This window comes from Electrona antarctica, assembly GCF_951216825.1.
Source record: "Electrona antarctica genome assembly, chromosome: 3".
Lineage (NCBI taxonomy): Eukaryota > Metazoa > Chordata > Actinopteri > Myctophiformes > Myctophidae > Electrona > Electrona antarctica.
Window position 1 is genome coordinate 61,320,252 of NC_136808.1, and position 24,582 is coordinate 61,344,833.

The following is a 24,582-nucleotide window of genomic DNA, read 5'->3' on the forward strand; positions in this document are numbered from 1 at the left end:
ATTATAGTATAGTATTATAGTATTATAGTATTATATTATAGTATTATAGTATTGCCCACGCATCAGGAAGGGGACCAGGGTGTCACCTTGCAGGACGCCGTGAGGATCTCAAACTGAATGTTCACACCAGAATAGGGACAAAATGTCCTCAGTGAGGAAGTGAAAGTCAGTCAGAACTCAGAAGTATCTCCCTGACATTTTAAAAACACCCGTTAATTAATCATTATTCCAGAAGGCCTTTCAACACTTTTCCTCAGCATTTTCCTCAGCATAAATATGAAGTAAATCGGTGTAAGTTCGGTGCTCAAATCGTCATAGTCATTAGCCTATCGTCATTAGCCTATCGTCATTAGCCTATCTCATTAGCCTATCTCTGTTTACAGAAGTTTGTAATGAAACATCCAACCCTCCTGTGAATGCATTTTCAATTCTCAACTATATATCATTACTAAATGGACCAATCACTGTCTGTCTGTCTGTCTGTCTGTCTGTCTGTCTGTCTGTCTGTCTGTCTGTCTGTCTGTCCACTTCCGGGTCACCAGTGAAATGCATGTTGGGACGGACACAGCTTAATACTGGGACACACTTTTCCGCGTAACACGGGGAAAACAACTCGGACCCTGATACTACTAGCTACTCTTGCGTCAGTCGACAGAACTTCTTCTTTGGGGAAGCATCGCGGCCAACGCGGGGGTTGCGTGGCACAGGCACCTGAAAGCCAGCTGTGGCAGCGGTGGCCGAACGGATAGCGGCGCGGTCTTGATACCGGAAGGTTCCTAGTTCGAATCAGCCGTCCGACACGGTTAAAAATTACCACCGCTGAAGTGCCCTTGAACAAGGCATTGAACCACTACGATGAAATGTGTTCTATGAGCAGGGCCTGGCTGGAAACAAGTTCTTGAGCTTAGCCCAGATACCCTGGGTAAATATAGATTTCATTTCATTTCATTTCATTTCACAGTTGGACGGGGGCATGTTAACGTGAACACGCGCTGTTTTGACAGGGTTACAGCCCTGCACGCACCCAGCGTGACTGCGTGACACACTGAACATCACCATCACAAGTATTCATAATGTTATGATCATCCAACAGATATACAAGTGCACAGGATTGTAACTGTTGCCAAGGCAATTCCCTGTCCGGGTGGACTTAAACCCTGTTGTTGTTAGACCATCTGTAAACAATTCCCCCCCTATCAGTAATGTGATCTATTACATTGCATTACCCACACTGAACATAATTTGCTGTTCATATATTCAGAACGGGTAAGGACTAGTGTATATATATATATATATATATATATATATATATACTAGTACATACATACTGTCTGAACCTTGCCTCGAGTCTGTCTCTAGCTTTCCTCCATCATATTAACCATGTTCTCAGTCTGTCTCTAGCTTTCCTCCATCATATTAACCATGTTCTCAGTCTGTCTCTAGCTTTCCTCCATCATATTAACCATGTTCTCAGTCTGTCTCTAGCTTTCCTCCATCATATTAACCATGTTCTCTAGCTTTCCTCCATCATATTAACCATGTTCTCTAGCTTTCCTCCATCATATTAACCATGTTCTCTAGCTTTCCTCCATCATATTAACCATGTTCTCTAGCTTTCCTCCATCATATTAACCATGTTCTCAGGAACTTTGTAGAATGTTCAGTTTCCCCCATGCATGCTGTCAAAAGCTGTTTGGAAGTGGATGAAAGTGATTTCTGCTGACAGGTTCCACTACCTTCCCAGAGCCAATACACGGGTGGTTCTCTCAGGGCAAAAGCCATCCTGTGAGTTTCTCAGCCAAGGGTCTAAGACGGGTCTAAAACGAGGATCATCCGGTTAGCGGTTATCCGGTGAGCTCAAGCTAATGCCCCGGCAGTTCTCTGTCTTGGTGAGGTCGCCTAACTTTGCTACTGGAACAAGGATCATCGTGCGCCACAGCTCCAGCAGCTCTCCAGCTTTTTATGCTTGGTTGATCAAATCCTGATCTCTTTACCCTGAAGAAGGCAGCCTAGTCTGTATGAAACATTGCTGTTTCCAGTCCCTGTGTCCACAATAAATTATTTGCATCGGCAGCTACGAGTTTGCGGCTATACTCCTTTATTTGTTTGGTTGATAAAAATCCAACACTTCCTCGTCTATCTCAGGACCTCGAGTGTCACTACATCCTCCCCATAGCTCTTGCCGCAACTACGGTTGCAGATTACTATGAAAACCTGCAAAACCTGTCCGTCCGTCAGTCATTAAACGTCATTAAACGCCTCCATATATGGTTGTCAGTAGTCCATTACGCCTTGTGACATCACGCCTGGTGACACATCACACCACCATATATGGCCGTCAGTCCATCACGCCTTGTGACATGCTCCATATATGGCCATCTCCATATATGAAGATCATGACACCGATCTCATCAAACCCTGGATAGCCATACATGGAGAAGACTGGATCATCACCTAGATCTGCATATATGGAGCTGGCCAGCAACTCTACATCTGGCCTCAAACCCATAGATCTCCATATATGGAGCTGACCTGTTCTGACATTCCATATGTTGATCCCTCCCTACCCATCCTTTCTCTTCGATGTCTCCCTTTTGACGGATATCTGTCCATTCAAACTCTAGACAGGCCCGCCCCAAAGTTATCGCGCCTGGCAGCCGGCGAAACTAGAGTTCTCAACAGGCCCGAACATTAAGGCCTGGCCCTACCTGGGCCCTCATCACACCCTGTACACTCAAGACACTGCCCCCGCGGCCGCTGACCTGTTCTGACATTCCTTATGTTGATCTGACCTCATCAAACCCTATAGACATGCTCCATATATGGCCAGACGTCATCAAACCCTGTACACTCAAGACACTGCACCCGCAGCCACCTTTAGATCTCCATATATGGAGCTGACCTGTTCTGACATTCCATATGTTGATCTGACCTCATCAAACCCTGCATGTACACTCAAGACACGCTCCATATACAGTATGGCCAGTACAGAATTCATTCCATATGTTGATCTGACCCCTCCATGCCAAAGCGCCAGTGCTCGCCCAGCAGTCTGCCGTCACCCAGGTGGATGTCTGTGCCCTTTAGGGCGAGGTCGCTTCTCGCCCTCAGGACGTCTTACTGGTAGCCATGGTCCTCTGGTCCTCCATGATGAGTCTGTCTGGTATGTGAAGGTCGTGGAAGATGGGAGCTATTGGGCCATCCTCATCCTCCTCCTCCTCGGTTGCAGATTTGCAGATTTTATATTGTGTGAGAAATTTGCTTTCATTTGTTTGTGTCAAGATGAGTAGGCTACATCCACACAGAACCTGAATATTACATAGCGATGGATCAATGTAATTACCCCCCCCCCCCCCCCGATATATTTAACCGCAAATAAAAGCATGCACATGTATGAATGAGTCATCACCAAATTAATAGTTTGAGTGTGAAATATTCAACATCCTGTTGTGTGTAAGGACCTTGAGTTTTTGCAGTTCTGACTGCAATGCGGGGAGTACATTCCACAGTTTGAGAGAGAGAGAGATTTCACAGAGATGCATTATGGGGGAGATAAATAACCCATGTGTCTTACCGCTTAGACTTAGAGCATCGACTTTATAACCACAAGCTCCCCAGGTTAATTTATGCTGTCCTCTTGTGAATAAATTATAGCATTAAGGCTGAAAGACAACCTTTAGATAAAGAGCTTGATGAAAGAAGGAAATAGGGCAGAAGTACTGGCCTGTTTGACCGGGTCAAAATGTAATCAGTATAATTAAGTGCGCAGTTCTCCATTATATTGGTCTACCTTAGAAGGGACCTTGAGGGAAACCCAGCTGGGACTGATTAGGCTGATGTATCCGTCACTGTCTGACAACAGAAAGAAGCTTGTAAATGGACTTTAGAGAAGTAATCACTTTGTCTCCTTTGAGATGGAACATGGAAGAGAGCGTTTTATCTTTGTCTATAACAATTGTTCTAAACAATAGGACAACAGGTTTGAACAATGCCTTTAATGGTAAAACAACCTGGCTCTCTGGTGGGTGACTTGCTTGGAGTAGGACTGGCCGATTTGAGGGGCGCTAGCCCCTCCTATATACAGCTTTTGTCCCCACACGTCTCAATATTTGCCATTGACAATGAAAGGAGAAATTAGGTAAAATGTCCACCAAATATGACGTAAATGTAATCAACCAATCACATACATGCAGTTGTTCATGAGATGATGTATGATGATGTATAATGATAAGAGCGCCCCTCACTTCACACAGGTGTGATTTTATTTATACCAAATACCTCAATATCAATATTCAAGCCTCAAGCGTCTTTAGGTACTTTGGAACGCGCTAGGCTATATACATTATTATTGTGACGATAATGTGTTGTGACATAAGTTTAATTATTATGTGATGCAACATGTGAGCTTGTGCAATTTAATTTAATTTAACATTTTTAATGATATTACATATTATAGCAATATCATATCAATAGATTACCCAGCCCTATAGAATGAAGTGAAGTTGAAGTTGGAGCTCCTAGCTAAAAGCTGCTGAGGGTACTTGGAGCTCCTAGCTAAAAGCTGCTGAGGGTATACTTGGTGGAGTTTAAAACATCCTAGCTAAAAGCTGCTGAGGGTACTTGGTGGAGCTCCTAGCTAAAAGCTGCTGAGGGTATACTTGGTGGAGTTTAAAACAAGCTGCTGAGGGTACTTGGTGGAGTTTAAAAGCTGCTGAGGGTACTTGGTGGAGCTTAAAACAAAGCAATGCAATGTGAAAGGGGGTGGGTCCGTTTACAGTGACAGCATGAAATTCAAATGAAGAAACAGTTGAAGTGTGAGAGACAAGGAATGAGAAATTTCCATTTATTTAAGCTGAGCAAACATAATGCCACGAGCAGCACGGCCCACAGCAGAGGCCCTGGGCTGGGATGTGTCTGGAGGAGGGCAGGGGGGGGGGGGGGGGGGGGGGGGCTGCCATGTCGATGTCTCAGCGTGAAGCAAGGAAATGCAAAGATACTGTAGGAGGGCAAAGCAAGGCTGGAATGAACCCAGGATTTCTGAAATGCCAACCGCTAAAACCAGGAGGGGGCCAAGCTGTTGCTGCTGCTGGAGGAACCATCTCACACAGCGGGAGAGAGAGAGAGAGAGAGGGGGGGGGGGGGGGGAGAGGGGGGGGGGGGTAGTAGTGAAAAGAAAAGGAAAAAATCATACCCGTGTGAAGTGAGGGGCGCTCCTATCATCGTACATCATCATGACATAACATGTTGATTTGCTCAGACACATATGACGTAAATTCTCTTAGAGAAATTATACGTAAATTACGTAAATATATACATACAGAAATAATACAATAATAATAACAATTATTATTAAAGGACCAAGCAGTCCTGAAAGGACTTGGTCATTTTTTGGAATTGTAATTTATTTTCTTCCGCCAAAAATAGCAGTTCTGGCTGAACCGTGCAGTCGGTTTTCGCGAAATTTGGAGATATGGTAGAGGGCCATGCCAAACGGTGAGGATGCGAAGCCCACAACCATTGGCCAAAGGGTGGCGCTATATTGAAAATGCAAACTTTGACCACGCATAGCTCATGAACCGTTTGACCGTCGGCAATGAAACCTCAACATATATGCGTCTCCTCATGCCGAACAAGTTCCGTGCTGTTACTTTTGACCTCTGACCTCTAGATCACCCGCCATTTTGAATTATATGAAAATCAATTAAAATGCATCTCCTCCCAGGATCTTTGATCAAAAACTTCTACACGTGAACTTTGGACCTATACGGACATGGGAAAGTTTAGTACGTTTTTTTAAGTGAAAAAATGAAGGTTTTATGAGCCAATGAAAATTGCCGTTTTGTGAAATTTTGTCTTTACTTTGTTCTGTTGTAGTGCCTGTGGCTTTGCTGACCTCTGCTGGTCTAAAGTGCCTCACCTGTCAATCACCTGAGAGTTCTGCCTGCCACACCCTTAGTCAGCTGTTCTTGATTAGTTGCAGGCTATATAAGTGGACCTGTGCAGCAGCTCATTGTCTCCCAAACACCCAAACAGTTGTGTTCCCTTTTTGTTGCTGTTATTAGTTAAGTTTCAGATGGGCTGGTCGTAAGTATTCTTGTCCATCAGTCCCTGTTTTGCAATGCAGGATTTTAAATAAATGTGTAATATCTTTGTAAACTTTTGATCTGACTTTGTGTCCTTTTATGTTAGCCCTTGGTTGAGCCAAGTTTAAAGGGCTGTAACAATGCTAGAAACTGATTTGTTTAGTGGGAAACATGTATAAAGAACTTGATCAAATCAGGTTCTTTACTCATGAATTGATAGATTATTTGATGTTGTACAACAGTGATTTTGAAACAAAGACTGATTTGGACACCTGGCCTTTCAGTTCAGGTTTTTTGTATCCTGAAAGGATTCCCTTTTATACCCACCTTATCATTAGTTATCCTTGCGCAACTTGCTACAAAAACACTGATTTTGCTTGTTAGCTCGGTAGAGCTCTTGCCTTTGCAACACAAAGTCATGGGTTCAAATCTGGGCACCGCCAACTCTGTGTATGAGCAAAGATGGTTTATGTATGAAGATGGGCCAACTTCATTGGAGCCACTAGAGGCGAAATGGTACACAAAGCCTACAAATGGTCTCCTAAATATAGTAGGCGTGGTTTGCTTCTCCCCGACCTCCACCCTCCCCCCCTGACAACAACACTGTTTCCACACTCAGTCTAGTAGGTGGCGGTAATGCACCATTTAGGTTTGCCGACCGCCATGAAACCTGATAGAAGAAGAAGACAACAACACTGACAAGTAATTTAACAAAGTACATTGAAAACAACTGACAAGGTGTACTTTTGAAATAGTCGTTTTAGTTTCTCGAAGTCCTCCAACCATATCAATTCATGATTTGGATCTATCTCATTAAAAAGTCTCTCCCTAATAGAGTTGTAGAATGGACAATAAAAATGTCCTTTAGATCACACAGACTACATAATCTATCCTCCTCAACCGTGCCTACATATCTGCCTGTCTCAATATGCAGACCAAGTATGCCAGCTCTAATTTGGGCACATAAGGATCATTTCTAATCGTTTTAAATATGTCCATTCATTTCACATTATAATATTCACATATTATCATCTTAAATATGGGGTCAGAGCCCCCTATGTGTTGTCCGTGAAATTGCAGATGGACAGAGAGAGGCTTCCGGACTCATCTCAAATCTCGCGAGAGTTTGTTGCTGGGATAAAGAAATGTAATTAACAAAGTAGATTTTCTCCTGATTTGTCTCGCTAAAAGAAGCCATTTTACTATGAATATCTTGTAAATATTGTGTGCCTTGTGATGATTTGGTCCAGTATTTAGTTCAGTGACCATGGAGTTAAGGAATGGTTCAGAAGCTGTGTTCACGTTCACTCTCCCATTGGAAATGAATAGACTCTAACATTCTTCCTGTCTCCTAATAATGTTACCGCCCACCTCACGCAGATACAGGAAGTAAAGCAAAGTGGTCTCTCTTGCTAATTCTCCTCTTGGGTATGAGTCTTCAAGAACCCGTACCTGCCCCCCACTATAAAAAACCGACCCTGTCACAATTCCATGGTCTTTTTCTCAAGTTTAGTCTTCCATGTTTCTTGTGCATATTATTCTTATTGCCTTCCTGCTTGGTCCTGCCTTATCGCTGCTTGCAGCGATCCTTTTCTAGTTATTATTATTATTAATAATAATAATAATAGGAAAAGGATATTTCTGAATTAGTCTAGGCACCTGTCACTTGCACGATCAAGCAAAGTTCTGCCTGTAATGCATTTTTCTCAGTCCTTTACACATCTACTCATCTACAGTAGATCTAGAAAAATGACTGTTGTAGTCTAGTTCTGGTATCGACATACATAATTATATCGATATTAATGATCTCAGAATGTAGAGTCAAGATAAAACAGTGTGTTTGCTGATTGTTCTACTGTTTGAAACCAATCACAGCTGGTTCCATCCACAACCCTATAGTAAGTGTGCTAGTGAATGATGTGCAAACACAAGCACAATCTGCATTAGCCTTTTCCCCTCAGTCAACATTAGTGGCCATCAGCCAAACAATGGTTCAAGATGATCTAAGGTTCATTCTATTATGTCTCACCTGGATTGACCTCTAAATGATGAGGCGTGAGAGACCCTGGAACGCCTCGTATTCTGGCCAAATCACTAGACTATCTTTCCGTGCTGAGTTCAGCTTTCTGGCATAATGTATGTCCTTGTATTTTCTCAGCACATATTATTCAAGTGGCAGCGTCCATTACTGTAAATGGAATTAAGCGTGGCTAAGCTGCAGTTAAATCTTGATGACCCTGCATGGGTGGCAGTTAAATTCTCAGACACGGTACTTTGACTGTTTTCTCAAACTTTTTTGTGCCCATGAAGGTACGCCAGGAAGTCAAAATCTCAAGAACAGGTCTATATTTATAGCAAAAATAGCCGATCTACAAGCACACGACGTGTCATGATGCAACAGCAGCAATAAGCCTATCTCACAGCATTTCCCGCCCCCTTTTTACGCCCCCTTTTGTTGATAGTGGTGTTATTTTTTTTGCGGTCCATAGGCTTCCATGTTAAAAGAGGTATTTTCACAAGCCACAAACTACCATTTTGTAAAGGTAAGGTGTGTTTTCTTCATATTATTATCGGTCTTTGACATTTTAACATTAGGAAATGTACTTAGATTCTCCAGAGAAAAAAAGTGTAAATGCCTAATGTTAAATGACACCACTATCTACCGGAAGTGGGCGTGGAAAGGGGGCTGTGAGATAGGCCTATAAGCCATGTGAGTCCTTGTTCTACTGAGCATTAGAGCATATCTGTGGGCAGCATATGGGCATACTGTACCTGTAACAATAGATGCCAAAACAATGAAAAACAAAAATCATTTTTTGTGTATTTTTATTTCAAAAGTCCATAAAAAGCCAATTTTAATTACTTCCTCCAAACTAAAACGTGATGCGTGATGACATGTCGAGGCCCACATGAAACAAAGTAATCTTGATTTCATTCACCTGTTTGATTCCCATTGCTGCAAGTTCCTCCAAACACAGCTCCTGATTACAGAATTTCCATCCATCTTCAACCGCTTATCCGTTGATTCTTCTCCGTTTTTAATCTCATTCAAGATGACATCCAGACAGTGTATATGACTCATTTTAAACTTAAAGTCATCTGTCTGTCAACAGACTCCATTCCCATAGCCCAAAGGGATGCGATGCTCTGATTGGTTCAGAAACACAGCCTTCCGGTTTCAGTAAAATGCCCCAAAAAGCCATTGCACCATGTCTTTAAAGTTAAATGCTCCAATCATCTGGGTTGCTCCAGAGTCCAGCCACTTCTTTATCCAGTTTGGAAAGTTTTTCCGAAGTCCGAACAGGAAGAATTTCCGACGTCGGAAGGATTACACTGTTCAGGCCTTAAAGGAATATTTCACTAAAAAAACTTCAAACTCCATTTTAACCATGATAGATTCACTGAAAACACTGGTGACTGATATTGTCCTTCTAATACATGAGGGGGCCATGTTTCTTTTCCTTTTTTTTCTTCTTTTCCAAATCCAAAAGAATTATAAAATAAATAAATGAAAAAAGTAATTTAAAAAACACGGGCCCCTCATGTAGGAGGGCATCAGTCACCAGAACCAAGGACACGTGTTTTCGATGAATCTATCATGGTTAAAATGGAGTTTGAAGTTACAATGGCTTTGTATGGGAAGGGGACGGGGAAGCTAAAGTTAATACCAAATGTCTAAATATTGAATCAAGCAACTTAAAAACTGCCTAAATAAAGTCAAATATCCCTTTCATGCCTTGATGTCATATTCGACCATAGGCCTATTGGCTATCATTTATAAACTCCTCCTCCGGTGGCTCATATGTTGTGTTAAAATCATGCTTTATTTTATTTTTTATGCTATTTTAACACATCTTGCAGGAAGAGACAATGAGAGAGCTTTACAACAGAAGGCCAACTATTAGGGGACTAACTATTAGATACAATTGCCTGCCAGTCACAATGTGGGACAGGGTCTCAATTTGTGAGATGCCTGAAAAGTCTTAAAAATGAGGGACTGTCCCACGCACAGGGGCACGAGGGGCATCTGGTCACCCTACTTGTTTATCAGGGCTGACATGGCAGTTGTACTGTGCTAACGAGATGGAAAACTATGTTGCTCCCAGAACCCTCAAAAGGCTGTCCACATGCACCAAGCACTATAAAGGCTGTCCACATGCACCAAGCACTATGACTATCCTCATTATAATTGTGGTGTGAACTTTATTACTGTCGGATAGAAAGCTCGTATCTCCATATTATTTTTCTCCATAAATGAATGCCCTATAGGCCTATACTGTAGCCTACTGCTTGATCATACTGTACTACAAAGCTAGCAGATACAACCTCAAAACGATTGTTTTGTTTACTTATAAAAGCTGTATTGATTATGTTGTACAGTCATTGATACTTTAAACCTTATTTACTTGTAAAAAGCAGTAGTTTACACTTTGATACTATCAAAATCCTACTATAAATGCGCCACGTCTCTGCGTGCGTACGTGCGCGTGTGTGTGTACGGTTGTAATGCACGTAACTAGAGAACCGTTTGACCCACCGACTTCAAATTCGACACACGCGTTCCACACCCCCACAGGGAGTGCAGTGCCCGGTATCGAGTCGGTCGGACCCACGCTTCTCCAGAACCATCACAAAAGGCTCTGCTCAGGCTCTGCCAGTGGGCCTAATGAGGCCAACTCCTTTCACCTGGTCAGGCTCTGCCAGTGGGCCTAATGAGGCCAACTCCTTTCAGCTGTGCAATTTCCAGCCTCTGCCTCAGCTAATTGAGGCTCAACCAATCTGCCAGTGGGCCGAATGGATTGCCAAATACACTTTTCAGTTTGTAGTCTTCACACACAGGCACATACACAGATCTCCATGTGGGACACCGGCTGACGGGTGCTATGACAACGTATATCATTAGGTTCCCAAGTTGCATCGTTCCCAAGTAGGCCGGTGGCCGACTGCGACAGGCACGTACAGGTCTAGTATAACTAATTTACTTGACATTGTACAGCAGTACCATAAGATGTTTAGATTTTTATAGCATTTGTTCAAGTAAAAGCAAGATTGTGAAAATGATGTTGTTTTATTCCAATATTCACTTGCAACTGTAGAAAGTTATACATGGGAAAATACTATGTAAATAATCTTGTACTGCAAATAGTCTATTCCAATAGTAGTGCACAGCAAAATAGCAGGTTATGCAACAAAGAAGTATTTACAAATATACCATGCTCTCAATTCACTGAGATAACATGAGAACAATTTGAGAATGTAGATGCTCTCATCCATATAGTGACTATCACAGCAATGTAGGCCATGCAATAAATTATATGGACCCTATAGTCAAATGACAGGGTAGATGGTTTCGTATAATGCAAAGAAAAATATCTAGAGGTTCAAAATAAACAGGTTAGTAAGGTTACCAAGTAGGTTAAACATCAAAATCTAGCATACTTGGCATCTGTGGACAAGAGAACAGTATACTGTATGTCTATCTAAACAATGTATATGAACAACATGTAACCAACATACATCTGAATAGCCAAACTAGCATCTATTGAAATATTAGGAAACAGTAGTGATCTAAAGCCCAAACCACACCAACGGGTCGCCGTGCAACTCCTTGCAACCAAACGGTTGCATGTAGTTGCAACTTCTTGCGATTGTAGCATTACGCGGAAACGGGGATTGTGAACGGGGCTCCCACTCGCCAGACCAACTCGCAACCTGTCGTGCCAGTAGGGCTGAACCCGATTGGCAGGGCTGTTGCGGGCTGGGTCTTGGCTGGGGGCTACAATCACCCCCCCAGTCTTTTGAAGCGCGTCCTCGCGCTTCTCACTTCACACCGCGGACCGCCGCACACGATGTCCCTCATGGCCCTCACGTGAGGATATCACGCTCCACGTCCTGCCGACTACGCCAGATTGTAGCATTACGCGGAAGTGGGGATTGAACCCGGGGCTCCCACTCGCCAGACCAACTCGCAACCTGTCGTGCCAGTAGGGCTGAGCCTGATTGGCAGGGCTGTTGCAGGCTGGGTCTTGGCTGGGGGCTACACAAGCAACCATTGAATAAGGGCCTATATCGGCCCCACCCTGCTCCCATTGTTTACATTGTGTTTAGTCCACCAAGATGGCGGCAGCACCAGGAGCGGGTGGGGCGGAGGGGAGCAGGGTGGGGCCGAGATAGGCCCTTATTGAACCAATTGAATCACTTGGGTCGACTTGTGCCACCATGCGTCGACGTGCAACAGGACATATCACACCGCTGGGACGGACGCTAAAAACACGCTTCGATCCATTGGTGTGGGTTTGGGCTTAAGGAAAGAGGAGTGCTAGGAGGTTGGATGTAGTCTGAAGAGGTGGATTTTCAGACCGTGGCAGAACATGTGGAGTGGTGACCAATGAATCTTGCACAAATGTTTGTGTTCACGTATAGAAAGATCTCATCATCTCAATCAAGTCTGCAGTCCTGACTGAGGGGGGAGGCCATCCCACAGCTTGAGCAGAAGGGAGAAGAGCCTAGGATGCTAGGTGCTAGGTGTTGGCCAGGGCGTCCTATGGATGGGAGGGACAAACACTGATCTAAGAGTAGGAAGAGGGTGTGTGGTTGGATCAGGTAAGGCTTTGATCGTCTTGCACAGTAGGTCATCATCACCAGTGTTTTGAATTGGATGCGGGCAGCAACTGGAAGCCAGCGAATAAAGAATTGGGGAGATGTGAAAATATTTTCATCCTGAAACACAAAAAAGGGTATAGTAGTTATTGTAGCTACAGACGTGTAGTAACAAGGCACTATAGCCAGTAAAATGCATGATTATTTCTAAATACATCTGATATAGGTCATATGGGACTAAAACGTGATTTATTTTTGTTTTGTTTTTCTATTGAAGAAATAAACCTTCAGATTTTCATGCTGCAGGCAGGATGTAAAGCCTCATTTTCACACGTATCAATAATCTCAATACCTCTGGAGTCTAGAGTTGTGTTAGTACAAGCTTGTGTATGGACGGTGGGAGCACATCTGGCACAAGTCCCAGACTGTGTGGGTTCAAGCTCTCTGACGACGAGGGATATTACTGCAGTCTTTAGGAACGTTCACCACGTAGACACTCCACCGCCAGGACTTCATGTTGAACCCGCTCCTGTACCTAGTGAGTTATGAGCACAGAAACATTATTAACCACTTGAACCCTAGTTCAACCCATTCCAAGTAATTTTAAAAGCTAGTATTTCAGCACTAATACTTGAAGTACTTTCAACTAAGTACTATGGTTGAGTACTTTGTCCATTACCGGTGAAAGGTACTCCAGATCGGCCCAACTTGAGCATAACCTTGATTTCCTGGATTGTTCTGTCCATCTAAGTAAAACATTCAGCGATAATCGCCAAAGATTCTGCAAATGATTGAAACTCCTTCTATAAAGGGTTTGCAACATTGAAAAAAGGAAACCCCCCAAAACAATGCTTGCATAATGTTTTGATAGGTTGAAAACTAAATCTCTTATAAACATTGTTTTGAATTTTAGTTGTCCTTTACAACGGCAACACTCTTTACAGTGTTTGTTTCAGTGTTCCCCCGGTGTATAATTAGGTTTCGAAATTGGTTTGAAACCAATTTAATGGTGATCTGAAAGCTTTAGTTTTGAGTGGGCAAAAAAGTTTTCAAATGTTGAAGCCTTTAGTTTTGAAAGGATGGAAAACAAGTTTTGAAACGTTGAAACTTTAGTTTTGAAATATTTATTTTGAGTGTGTACACATTTGTAGACATTTGCACTACTGCAGAGTATTAATTTCAGAAATGAGTTTACAACACCAACCTTTTAAGAGATTTGTCCACGCAGTTGCAAGCTTGCAAGTCTTGTGATTATTGGCAGTGCTTTTCCTCTGCAGTGGTTTGAACCTCTGAAAGAGCTGATCTGAATGTCTGAAGCACTGAGGCTATTATATTATCTGGAGGACAGAAACAAAATCCTTGCTCACTTCATTTTCCATGAAAGTTGCTCGTTAGGGACAGCCTAACCTTTCCAGGCTTGAGCCAGATGGGTTTGATGACATCATGGGTCCATTTGCACGTGCAGTAGTGTCCTTTTTTGCATCTATGTCACAAACTTGTTCATGTTTTGGGACAAACCTTGCAGATTTGGCCACTTTGAAATATTTGCTTCAAAAGTGGCCCCCGGTCCTGGGGTCTTGGTCTAAAGAAGGAAAAAACAAAACAAACAAACAAAAAAAAAAACACACTGGTTCCTGCTGGAGGCGGGCCTGCTGAACTACAGTCCAATCACATGTCCTCTTCACTGGGTTGGTTTGGGATTGTATGCAGCCACCTTGTTGTCCCCCTTGTGGACAAAAGAACAGAGATAACATACTATATATTAATTATAGAATGCAAAAATAAGAAGAAAATGTGTGTTTAATAGAGCGTCGCAGTCCCGCCGCAGACGAGGACCCAGGAAATAATTCCCCGTTCATTTTCCCCAAAGCCTTTTCAAAAAGTATTTATTTAAAGACGTTTACGACCGCGGACAAAGACAACTCGGCTCGTGACAAATCATGACAATAAACACAATGTTTTGGGCAGATCAAATAATTAGAAAAAAGGCAGGGTTTTTGTTTTGTTTTTCTTCTCAATAATTATTTGATTGGCCCAAAACATTGTGTTTATTGTCATGATTTGTCACGAGCCGAGTTGAAACGAAAGTAGTCAGGACGCTATATTTTCATCCTTTTTAGAGGGGTGCTAGCCCCCCTATGGCCAGCTTTGAGTGTTGTGTAAACACAAACGTTGAATGCCATCGACAATGAAAGGCCAGCTTTGAGTTTTTGTGTAAACACAAACATTGAAGACGAAGCTGAGGATGCAAATTGTGATTGGCCGGAATGAGATGATGTATGATGATGTATGATAACTGCGCCCCCGATCACTTCACACGGGTGTGATTTTTGAGTGGTGCAACCACTCCAAGGAACAGCAATGTCCGTGTTGTTCACCTATGTTTGTGTATGTACAGTCGCTCTGGATTAAGAGCGTCTGCTAAATGCCTAAATTGTAAATTGTAAATTGTATGTTTGTGTGTGACTCATGTGTGACTCATGAGTACCAGTAGGGGCGCTGTTGTGCCAGAAACGGAGAGAGAGAGATAGTATTGCACTGTTGCCTGTTAATTACAGAGAGAGAGAGAGAGAGAGAGAGAGCGAGAGAGAGGGGGGGGGGGGGGGAGGGGGGGATTTGCACCACTCAGTTCACACGGGTGTGATTTGTTTTGTTTTATTTGGCTATCCTTGATGAGAAAAAAAAATAGCCTGTTATTAGCTCTGTCTGTGTTTAACTTTACACATTGTATTAGTAGGCTTGTACAGTAGGTTGCCAATTTGCATCTATTGTGTTCGCCTATATTCCGAATATTCACTTATTGTGACCAGAATAGGGACGCTATAGGGTTCATGTGGTTAAACAGGAAAGATATTTCCTGTTGTAACTGTAAGTGCCTCCTGGCATTTTAGAGTGCTTCAGAAATTAACTGCTCCGCAACCTATTGTAAGATTGGATGTTTATTTGTATTTATTTATTTATGTATGTATGTATTTATGGAGGAGGGGTAGTTGAGGTTGACATGTTAGAACAATGTTCAGGGGAACAAGACACTAATTCCACAGCCTGGAGTCATTTATGTATTCATTTATTTTGACAGGGACAATAATGCTCATTAATCAACACGTCTGCTTTCACATCCATGTACAGTAAACGGGCCAGAGATAGCTATAAACTACTGTAATTTACATCTGTAGTCCCTGAGCAGGCTCTTAAAAATTATGATAAAACTATCCATACAAAACACATACAATACAATACAGGTCAATTGTCAGGATTTATATTTATAAACACTGTACAGGGGACAGAACAACCGTAGTGATGTGAGCGATAGAGCTGATAATTACTCATGATTCCAGATTTGATTTGTTTTTAGCCACCTCTTCAGGTTGAATTTGAAGGTCAAATAGTTGGAGGTCTCTCTTACTTCTGTAGGGAGACTGTTCCAGTGATGGGAGACTCTAACAGAGAAGACTGCTTTACCAAACACACTACATCTGGCTGGTCATCAAAGCGTCTGTTTGGTGTTTACCATAATGTGACATTTGGTGGATGCCGCGGCCGCCAGACTCGCTCACTGCTTGTCAGTGATTGGCTTTTCATCCGTGTCAGAACCGGTGTCAGAGCTTTATTGCTTGGTGGTTAAAATGTTTGAAAATAATGTGTTACATAGTGGTTAAAAACATGCTGCAACCACACAAGCTCCCCTGGGCTTAGACCTTGACCTTGGGACCAACAGAAGCAAGTTGTCAGTGGACGTGACACATGAGCGATGCGTGGTGGTAAAAGGTCAGAGCGACCTGTTTGGTTCATTGTGAGGTTTGTTGCTACTACTAGTGCATTTAATGATCTGTAGGCAAGGCTGTGAATCCTAAAACGTTCAGGGGAGCCAGTGAGTGGAGGTCAATATGGGGTTAATGTGCTCTCACTTGCATTGTTCTGACTGACCAAGATCTGCTTTGCTATTCCCTGCCTATGCTAATGCTCAATGCCCATGGATGCGCAGGCAGGCAGGCAGGCAGGCAGGCAGGCAGGCAGGCAGGCAGATTCTCAATCCTATAGCAGGATGTTCACCTTGTGTCGTTAAGGTAATTATCTCATGGGTAATAATTGTCTCATGATTCATTTTCCTATTGTATTTAATGGGACAGGAGGGTGAGTGAGTACACTTCCCCTTTTTTATTTAATTATTAAAGTAGATGTACATTATTGCATAATTACTCTGCATTTACGGGAACATAATACATTGAATATCACAGTTCAAATCACTACACTGTCTGCCTTGTGTATAATTATTACTCTTAAGGTTCTGTCAACACTGCTTTGACCAGTTGGGAAACTGTACTGTATAACTTTAATTATATCGCGTTTTTGTGATCCTGTACATATTTGTGGGTGCATCTCTTTGGTCCGACGTACTAACAGTCCGACATGCAATAGTCCGACACCCTATCCCAAACCCTAAGCTACCTCAGAGGTGACTAGATTAAGCCAGACTAAATCTAAATATAAGATTGAGAAACTTTTAGTACTTCTAGTAAAACTAAACCTTAATTGCCCAGACTCTTCTTCAACAAAGATGGCGAAAGCAAACATCCTTTGTTCTGTACTCATACAATAGTATGGTACAAAACACTGAAGTCCTTAAACCAGAAACCTAACCCTATAACCAAAACCTAAACACGTGCGGAAGCCACGGATGAGTCTTAACCGGCCACGTATGTGTCTTAACCGGCCACATATGTGTCTTAACCGGCCACGCATGTGTCTTAACCAACCACACATGTGTCTTAACCGGCCACGCATGTCAAAGCCACAGGTGAGTCTTAACCGGCCACATATATGTCTTAACCAGCCACGTATGTGTCTTAACCAACCACACATGTGTCTTAACCGGCCACACATGTCGAAGCCACGGGTGAGTCTTAACCGGCCACATGTGTCTTAACCGGCCACTCATGTGTCTTAACCGGCCACGCATGTCGAAGCCACGGGTGAGTCTTAACCGGCCACATGTGTCTTAACCAGCCACACATGTCAAAGCCATGGGTGAGTCTTAACCATCCACGTATGTGTCTTAACCGGCCACACATGTGTCTTAACCGGCCACACATGTCGAAGCCACGTATGTGTCTTAACCGGCCACACATGTGTCTTAACCAGCCACACATGTCAAAGCCATGGGTGAGTCTTAACCATCCACGTATGTGTCTTAACCGGCCACACATGTGTCTTAACCAGCCACACATGTCGAAGCCACGGGTGAGTCTTAACTGGCCACACATGTGTCTTAACCAGCCACACATGTGTCTTAACCAACCACACATGTGTCTTAACCGGCCACACATGTCGAAGCCACGGGTGAGTCTTAACCAGCCACTCATGTGTCTTAACCAGCCACACATGTCAAAGCCATGGGTGAGTCTTAACCATCCACGTATGTGTCTTAACCGGCCAACACATGTGTCTTAAACGGCCACACATGTGTCTTAACCAGCCACACATGTGTCTTAACCGGCCACACATGTGTCTTAACCGGCCACACATGTGTCTTAACCAGCCACACATGTGTCTTAACCGGCCACACATGTCGAAGCCACAGGTGAGTCTTAACCGGCCACACATGTGCCTTAACCAGCCACACATGTGTCTTAACCGGCCACACATGTGTCTTAACCGGCCACACATGTGTCTTAACCGGGCACACATGTGTCTTAACCAGCCACACATGTGTCTTAACCGGCCACACATGTGTCTTAACCGGCAACACATGTGTCTTAACCAGCCACACATGTGTCTTAACCGGCCACACATGTGTCTTAACCGGCCACACATGTGTCTTAACCGGCCACACATGTGTCTTAACCAGCCACACATGTGTCTTAACCGGCCACACATGTCGAAGCCACGGGTGAGTCTTAACCGGCCACACATGTGTCTTAACCAGCCACACATGTGTCTTAACCGGCCACACATGTCGAAGCCACGGGTGAGTCTTAACCAGCCACACATGTGTCTTAACCGGCCACACATGTCGAAGCCACGGGTGAGTCTTAACCGGCCACACATGTGTCTTAACCAGCCAATATGTCAGACTGATGCATGTCGGACCAACGTATGCACTCCCATATGGGACTACAATTATTCAGTGAAATTGCAATGGTAATAGTAGAAGTTGTAATATAGTGAAACATAGTTATGTGCTGCATGTACTGTAACTATGTTTGGATATTTCAAGTTCTGGGGGTGAACATTTTGTAGATTTGTCCATTTTCACTAAAGACAGGGGGGGGGGGGAGTTGCAATGCATCAGACTGGAAGTCTGTTCAGAGAGTGGTGAGGACAGCAGACTGGAAGTCTGTTCAGAGAGTGGTGAGGACAGCAGACTGGAAGTCTGTTCAGAGAGTGGTGAGGACAGCAGACTGGAAGTCTGTTCAGAGAGTGGTGAGGACAGCAGAGAAGGTTATTGGGACTTTCATCAAGGACACGTTCCGTTGTCTGACTATAAGGCCAATGACTAACCACCCAGTAACATCAAGGACTGTTCTCTCTGCTGCCCTCTGGAAAAAGGTTCCGCAGCATCCAGTGCAGAACAGCCAGATTTTGGTCTAAATAAGTGAAATATCCTCTATCCTTTCTCCTATATGCTGCTGAAAGGACTCCTTGCTGTGCAATATTTCTGTATGAACTGACTGTAATCTTATTAGTGGTGATTTGAGTATTGTAACTTGTTGTATTTCAGTATTGTTTTAACTAGGTGTACTGTAGTTTTTAGATATTTAGATTATAGTAAGTCTGTCTGTCTGTCTGTCTGTCTGTCTGTCTGTCTGTCTGTCTGTCTGTCTGTCTGTCTGTCTGTCTGTCCGTCCCTGGTCAATGCATATAGGGTTTACGTGATACAAAAAGAGTTGTGTGTGTGTATAGAATTTCTTCATGTTATTTTGCATTTGGCTACAGTTACAACATTACAAGTGAAACCTCACCTGATGATGATGTTGCTGTTGTTCCTGCTTGTTGTCTTGTTGTTGTTGTTGTTGTTGTAGTAGCTTTTTACTTCCTGCAGATGAGTCCTGTGTCTGATTGTGAATGCAGTGACCTCCATTCTAAAGAAAGAACAGACCGACGTTAAATGCAGTCAGCTCTGTGACAGCACTTACAGACCGACGTTAAATGCAGTCAGCTCTGTGACAGCACTTACAGACCGACGTTAAATGCAGTCAGCTCTGTGACAGCACTTACAGACCGACGTTAAATGCAGTCAGCTCTGTGACAGCACTTAAGTAGAGATACAAGTTAAAGAGTACAGATTAAAGGACCACTTCACCACTTTTCAACCTATCTTCATATAATAGGTCCTCACTAATAATCATGATACCGTCTGTGTCTCATAGGAGGGCTGTGGGCAGTTTATAAACCGTCTTCCAGTGACATCATCATTAGGCAGATTTTTTTTTAAACAAGATTTTTTTACAAAATTGTTTAGATTTTCATTATTGTGAGAACGATGGCTTCCATTTTCGCATTGCAATTTTTCAGGACTAGAAAGACTGCAGTTTCTATTAGCTTGTATTCCCCATCGATGATGTCACTGGAAGACGGTTTCTGAACTGCCCACAGCCCTCCTATGAGACACAGACCGAGTAGAAAGAAATTGCGCCATTTTTTCATGATTATTAGTGAGGACCTATTATATGAAGCTAGGTTGAAAAGTGGTGAAGTGGTCCTTTAAGAAGTGATAGGGTCCAAAGGGAAGCACGCACATCTCAAAAACTTACAGAGATGTGCTGAACAAAAAAGTGCGTCCAATGAGAGGACGGTTGTCCGCACACTGTGTAGTCAACTTTATGTTGTCCGCACACTGTGTAGTCAACTTTATGTTGTCCGCACACTGTGTAGTCAACTTTATGTTGTCCGCACACTGTGTAGTCAACCAATGAGAGGACGGTTGTCGGCACACTGTGTAGTCAACTTTATGTTGTCCGCACACTGTGTAGTCAACTTTATGTTGTCCGCACACTGTGTAGTCAACTTTATGTTGTCCGCACACTGTGTAGTCAACTTTATGTTGTCCGCACACTGTGTAGTCAACTTTATGTTGTCCGCACACTGTGTAGTCAACCAATGAGAGGACGGTTGTCGGCACACTGTGTAGTCAACTTTATGTTGTCCGCACACTGTGTAGTCAACTTTATGTTGTCCGCACACTGTGTAGTCAACCAATGAGAGGACGGTTGTCGGCACACTGTGTAGTCAACTTTATGTTGTCCGCACACTGTGTAGTCAACTTTATGTTGTCCGCACACTGTGTAGTCAACTTTATGTTGTCCGCACACTGTGTAGTCAACCAATGAGAGGACGGTTGTCGGCACACTGTGTAGTCAACTTTATGTTGTCCGCACACTGTGTAGTCAACTTTATGTTGTCCGCACACTGTGTAGTCAACTTTATGTTGTCCGCACACTGTGTAGTCAACTTTATGTTGTCCGCACACTGTGTAGTCAACCAATGAGAGGACGGTTGTCGGCACACTGTGTAGTCAACTTTATGTTGTCCGCACACTGTGTAGTCAACTTTATGTTGTCCGCACACTGTGTAGTCAACTTTATGTTGTCCGCACACTGTGTAGTCAACTTTATGTTGTCCGCACACTGTGTAGTCAACCAATGAGAGGACGGTTGTCGGCACACTGTGTAGTCAACTTTATGTTGTCCGCACACTGTGTAGTCAACTTTATGTTGTCCGCACACTGTGTAGTCAACTTTATGTTGTCCGCACACTGTGTAGTCAACCAATGAGAGGACGGTTGTCGGCACACTGTGTAGTCAACTTTATGTTGTCCGCACACTGTGTAGTCAACTTTATGTTGTCCGCACACTGTGTAGTCAACTTTATGTTGTCCGCACACTGTGTAGTCAACCAATGAGAGGACGGTTGTCGGCACACTGTGTAGTCAACTTTATGTTGTCCGCACACTGTGTAGTCAACTTTATGTTGTCCGCACACTGTGTAGTCAACCAATGAGAGGACGGTTGTCGGCACACTGTGTAGTCAACTTTATGTTGTCCGCACACTGTGTAGTCAACTTTATGTTGTCCGCACACTGTGTAGTCAACTTTCTGTTGTCCGCACACTGTGTAGTCAACCAATGAGAGGACGGTTGTCGGCACACTGTGTAGTCAACTTTATGTTGTCCGCACACTGTGTAGTCAACTTTATGTTGTCCGCACACTGTGTAGTCAACCAATGAGAGGACGGTTGTCCGCACACTGTGTAGTCAACTTTATGTTGTCCGCACACTGTGTAGTCAACCAATGAGAGGACGGTTGTCCGCACACTGTGTAGTCAACTTTATTAAATAAGAGACGCTATGATTCATGTGGTTAATCCGTAGTTGATGCTAAATGTAGCGTTATTAATAATTAAAGTTATTAATTAATTATTAATTATTATTAATTAATAATTAAAGCTATTAATAATTAAAGTATTAGAACCTTGAAGTTTGAAAACCACAACATCTAATCGCCACTTTAAGTGTGGGGCCCAGTGGTTGCCAGACAGCTACAGAGAGATATTTGGGACTACAGGGAGACAGAACGCATTGGGAGAGGTGAAGTGTTCCTTCAATGTGCCCCTGAGCAAGGAACTCGACTGATAAATTATCCAAATGAAGCTTTGAATGAACAGATTTATAATCCTCACTGAATCTGCCAGAGGGTGGCTGTCGCTTTTCCTCCTGTGTAACATAATCAGATCCACTGTTGCTATCAGCCAAAGAATGTGAAAAGAGAAATAATAATGATGACGCGTCTCGGCGTCACGAGCAGAGAACTCACAACGTGTTAAAACATGTCTTCCGTCATCAAACCAACAGTGATTGCTGATGAAAGCTTTAAAGGGGAAATCCCAGGGTCACAGAGAGACTAGTACAGTTTAATTACTTACTGAATCCATCTGGCACTTCTGGGTTCCTTCGCTCTCTCTCGTCATTACCCCCGGGTTCACGGGCAATTTACTGGATGTGACAAGTCGCTGAACTTTAGAGATATCCTGTGGAAGAAAAGGGGAAACAAATTGTGTTGACGATTAGTATAACAGCAGAGACAGCTGTCACTCACAGGTTCACAAATAGTTATCCACTTGGACCCTACATCCCTGTTCTGGGATTGCCCAAAATGCAGGTAGTTGATCTGCAAGTTTTATAATAATGTGACACGTTATGAGCTTCAGATTCAGATCAGATTCAGAATCCTTTATTTGCGTGTGTGCATTCCTTATTCCTTTTTTCACGAATAACAAATAAAACGAACCACACAAATACAACACTGTGCAAGAAGTATAAATATAAAGTGCAGAGTTATGGAACATAACATGTCCGGTGGCATAGTGCCGGTGACACTCCCTAGGGGGCGGGGGAGATAGCAACCAGAGTCATTTAGAAGCCTGGGGACTGAGGGGAAAAAGCTCAGACTGTGGCGGGCTTTGCATGTTGGTGGCCCAGGGGCCCATCATTTCTAGATCCGCCTATGGTCGCGGCCATGATCTTTCTCGCTCTCCTCAGTGTCCTGGAGTCATGCAGGGACTTGAGGGAGGGCAGTGAACGGCAGATCACCCTCTCCGCAGATTGTATCACCCGCTGCAGCTTGGCGAGATCTCTTGCAGCTGCAGCGGGGAACCAGGTGATCATGGAGTGGAGGAACCAGGTGGAGGAACCAGGTGATCATGGAGTGTGTGAGGATGAGGAACCAGGTGATCATGGAGTGTGTGAGGATGCCTGGACTCAATGCTGGCTGTGTAACCATCACCATCTCCACTGTCTTTAGAGCATTTATCTCTAAGTTGTTGTTACTGCACCTCCGCAGCCTCTCGGACTCCCTCCTGTGGGCCTCATCCCCTTTGGAGATGAGGCCCACCATAGCCAAGCTTGCAGTTTGGCTATGAATTAGTTGACTAATTAGTTGACTGAGTATAGAGAGATGAAGTGTTTAATTTTTATTTAGCTCACACATTTGTAGTGATTAACTGAATGTTGTAAGATCACAATAGTTATTTGCAGTGTACTGATTGACTAGGTCAGGAACTGCAAACCAGAGTTCATACTCTGTATGCTGTTGCTTGGCAATAAGATCAAATCCACAAGCTAACAATGCATCGTATTGTTAGGTTGTATAGTATATTAGTTAATTTACTTTGAAGTGAAATGTGAATAATGTATTGTTTAGCATAGCTTATCTGCATTGCTGCTTACTTTAGACCAGTAACAACTGCTATTTAGTCACAACTTGTTGTTACTCATGGAGAAAAAGTTGTCTTTTTAGCGGTGCCGTTTCAGATCCAAACTAGAAAAAGTGCCCTTCTGGGCACAGGTCTCCACCAGGAGGATAGGACTGTGTGAGATGTTTGGCAAAATGTTTAGGAGTAATATAAACATGTTTGCCTTTGATGGCAATTGGATGATTTGAGCCATTTTGTTCCAAAAATGTGTTTTGCAAAAATCAACCTGTTGGTGGCGCTATAACAGGCCAATGTGAAAAGGGTGGGATATATTCCTCAGCCTAGTAAGAAAATGTGTGAAAGATTTCACGTAAATTGCATGCTGTGTTCATGATTTGAGGCTTTTGTTCAAAACGGGGCAATCTTGCAAACTGTGAAAGCCAATTATAGCCAATTAGGGTGGAATATGAAATATCGGACAGATCCGACTTGAGCACATGACCATAGAGATACTATGTAACGATTTGTGAGATTTTTGGACAGAATATGGAGGAGTAATATCCAAAAATGTGTTTTACAAAAGTCGACCTCCTGGTGGCGCTATAAAAGGCAGATGCGGAAAATGCAGGTCAAAGGTTTGTCCTTGGCCTCTAGGGAGTGTGCATGCAACGTTTCACGCAGATCGGTGCAGTTTTAGGTAACACATGTG

General features: G+C 43.3%; 1 protein-coding gene across 1 annotated transcript in view; it reads right to left on the reverse strand.

Annotated features, from left to right (window-relative positions):
- Positions 1-11,160: 11,160 nt before the first annotated feature.
- The window catches only part of LOC306919903 (leucine zipper protein 2-like), a 168,440-nt gene continuing 155,018 nt past the window's right edge, over positions 11,161-24,582 (reverse strand). Inside the window, exons 10-14 of the mRNA XM_079496457.1 lie at positions 22,605-22,709; positions 19,646-19,765; positions 13,888-14,409; positions 13,036-13,218; positions 11,161-12,803 (exon numbers count right to left, since the gene is read on the reverse strand). Coding sequence (XP_079352583.1) covers positions 14,365-14,409; positions 19,646-19,765; positions 22,605-22,709 — 270 coding nt within the window. The 3' untranslated portion in view covers positions 11,161-12,803; positions 13,036-13,218; positions 13,888-14,364. The remainder of the gene's footprint in view (positions 12,804-13,035; positions 13,219-13,887; positions 14,410-19,645; positions 19,766-22,604; positions 22,710-24,582) is intronic.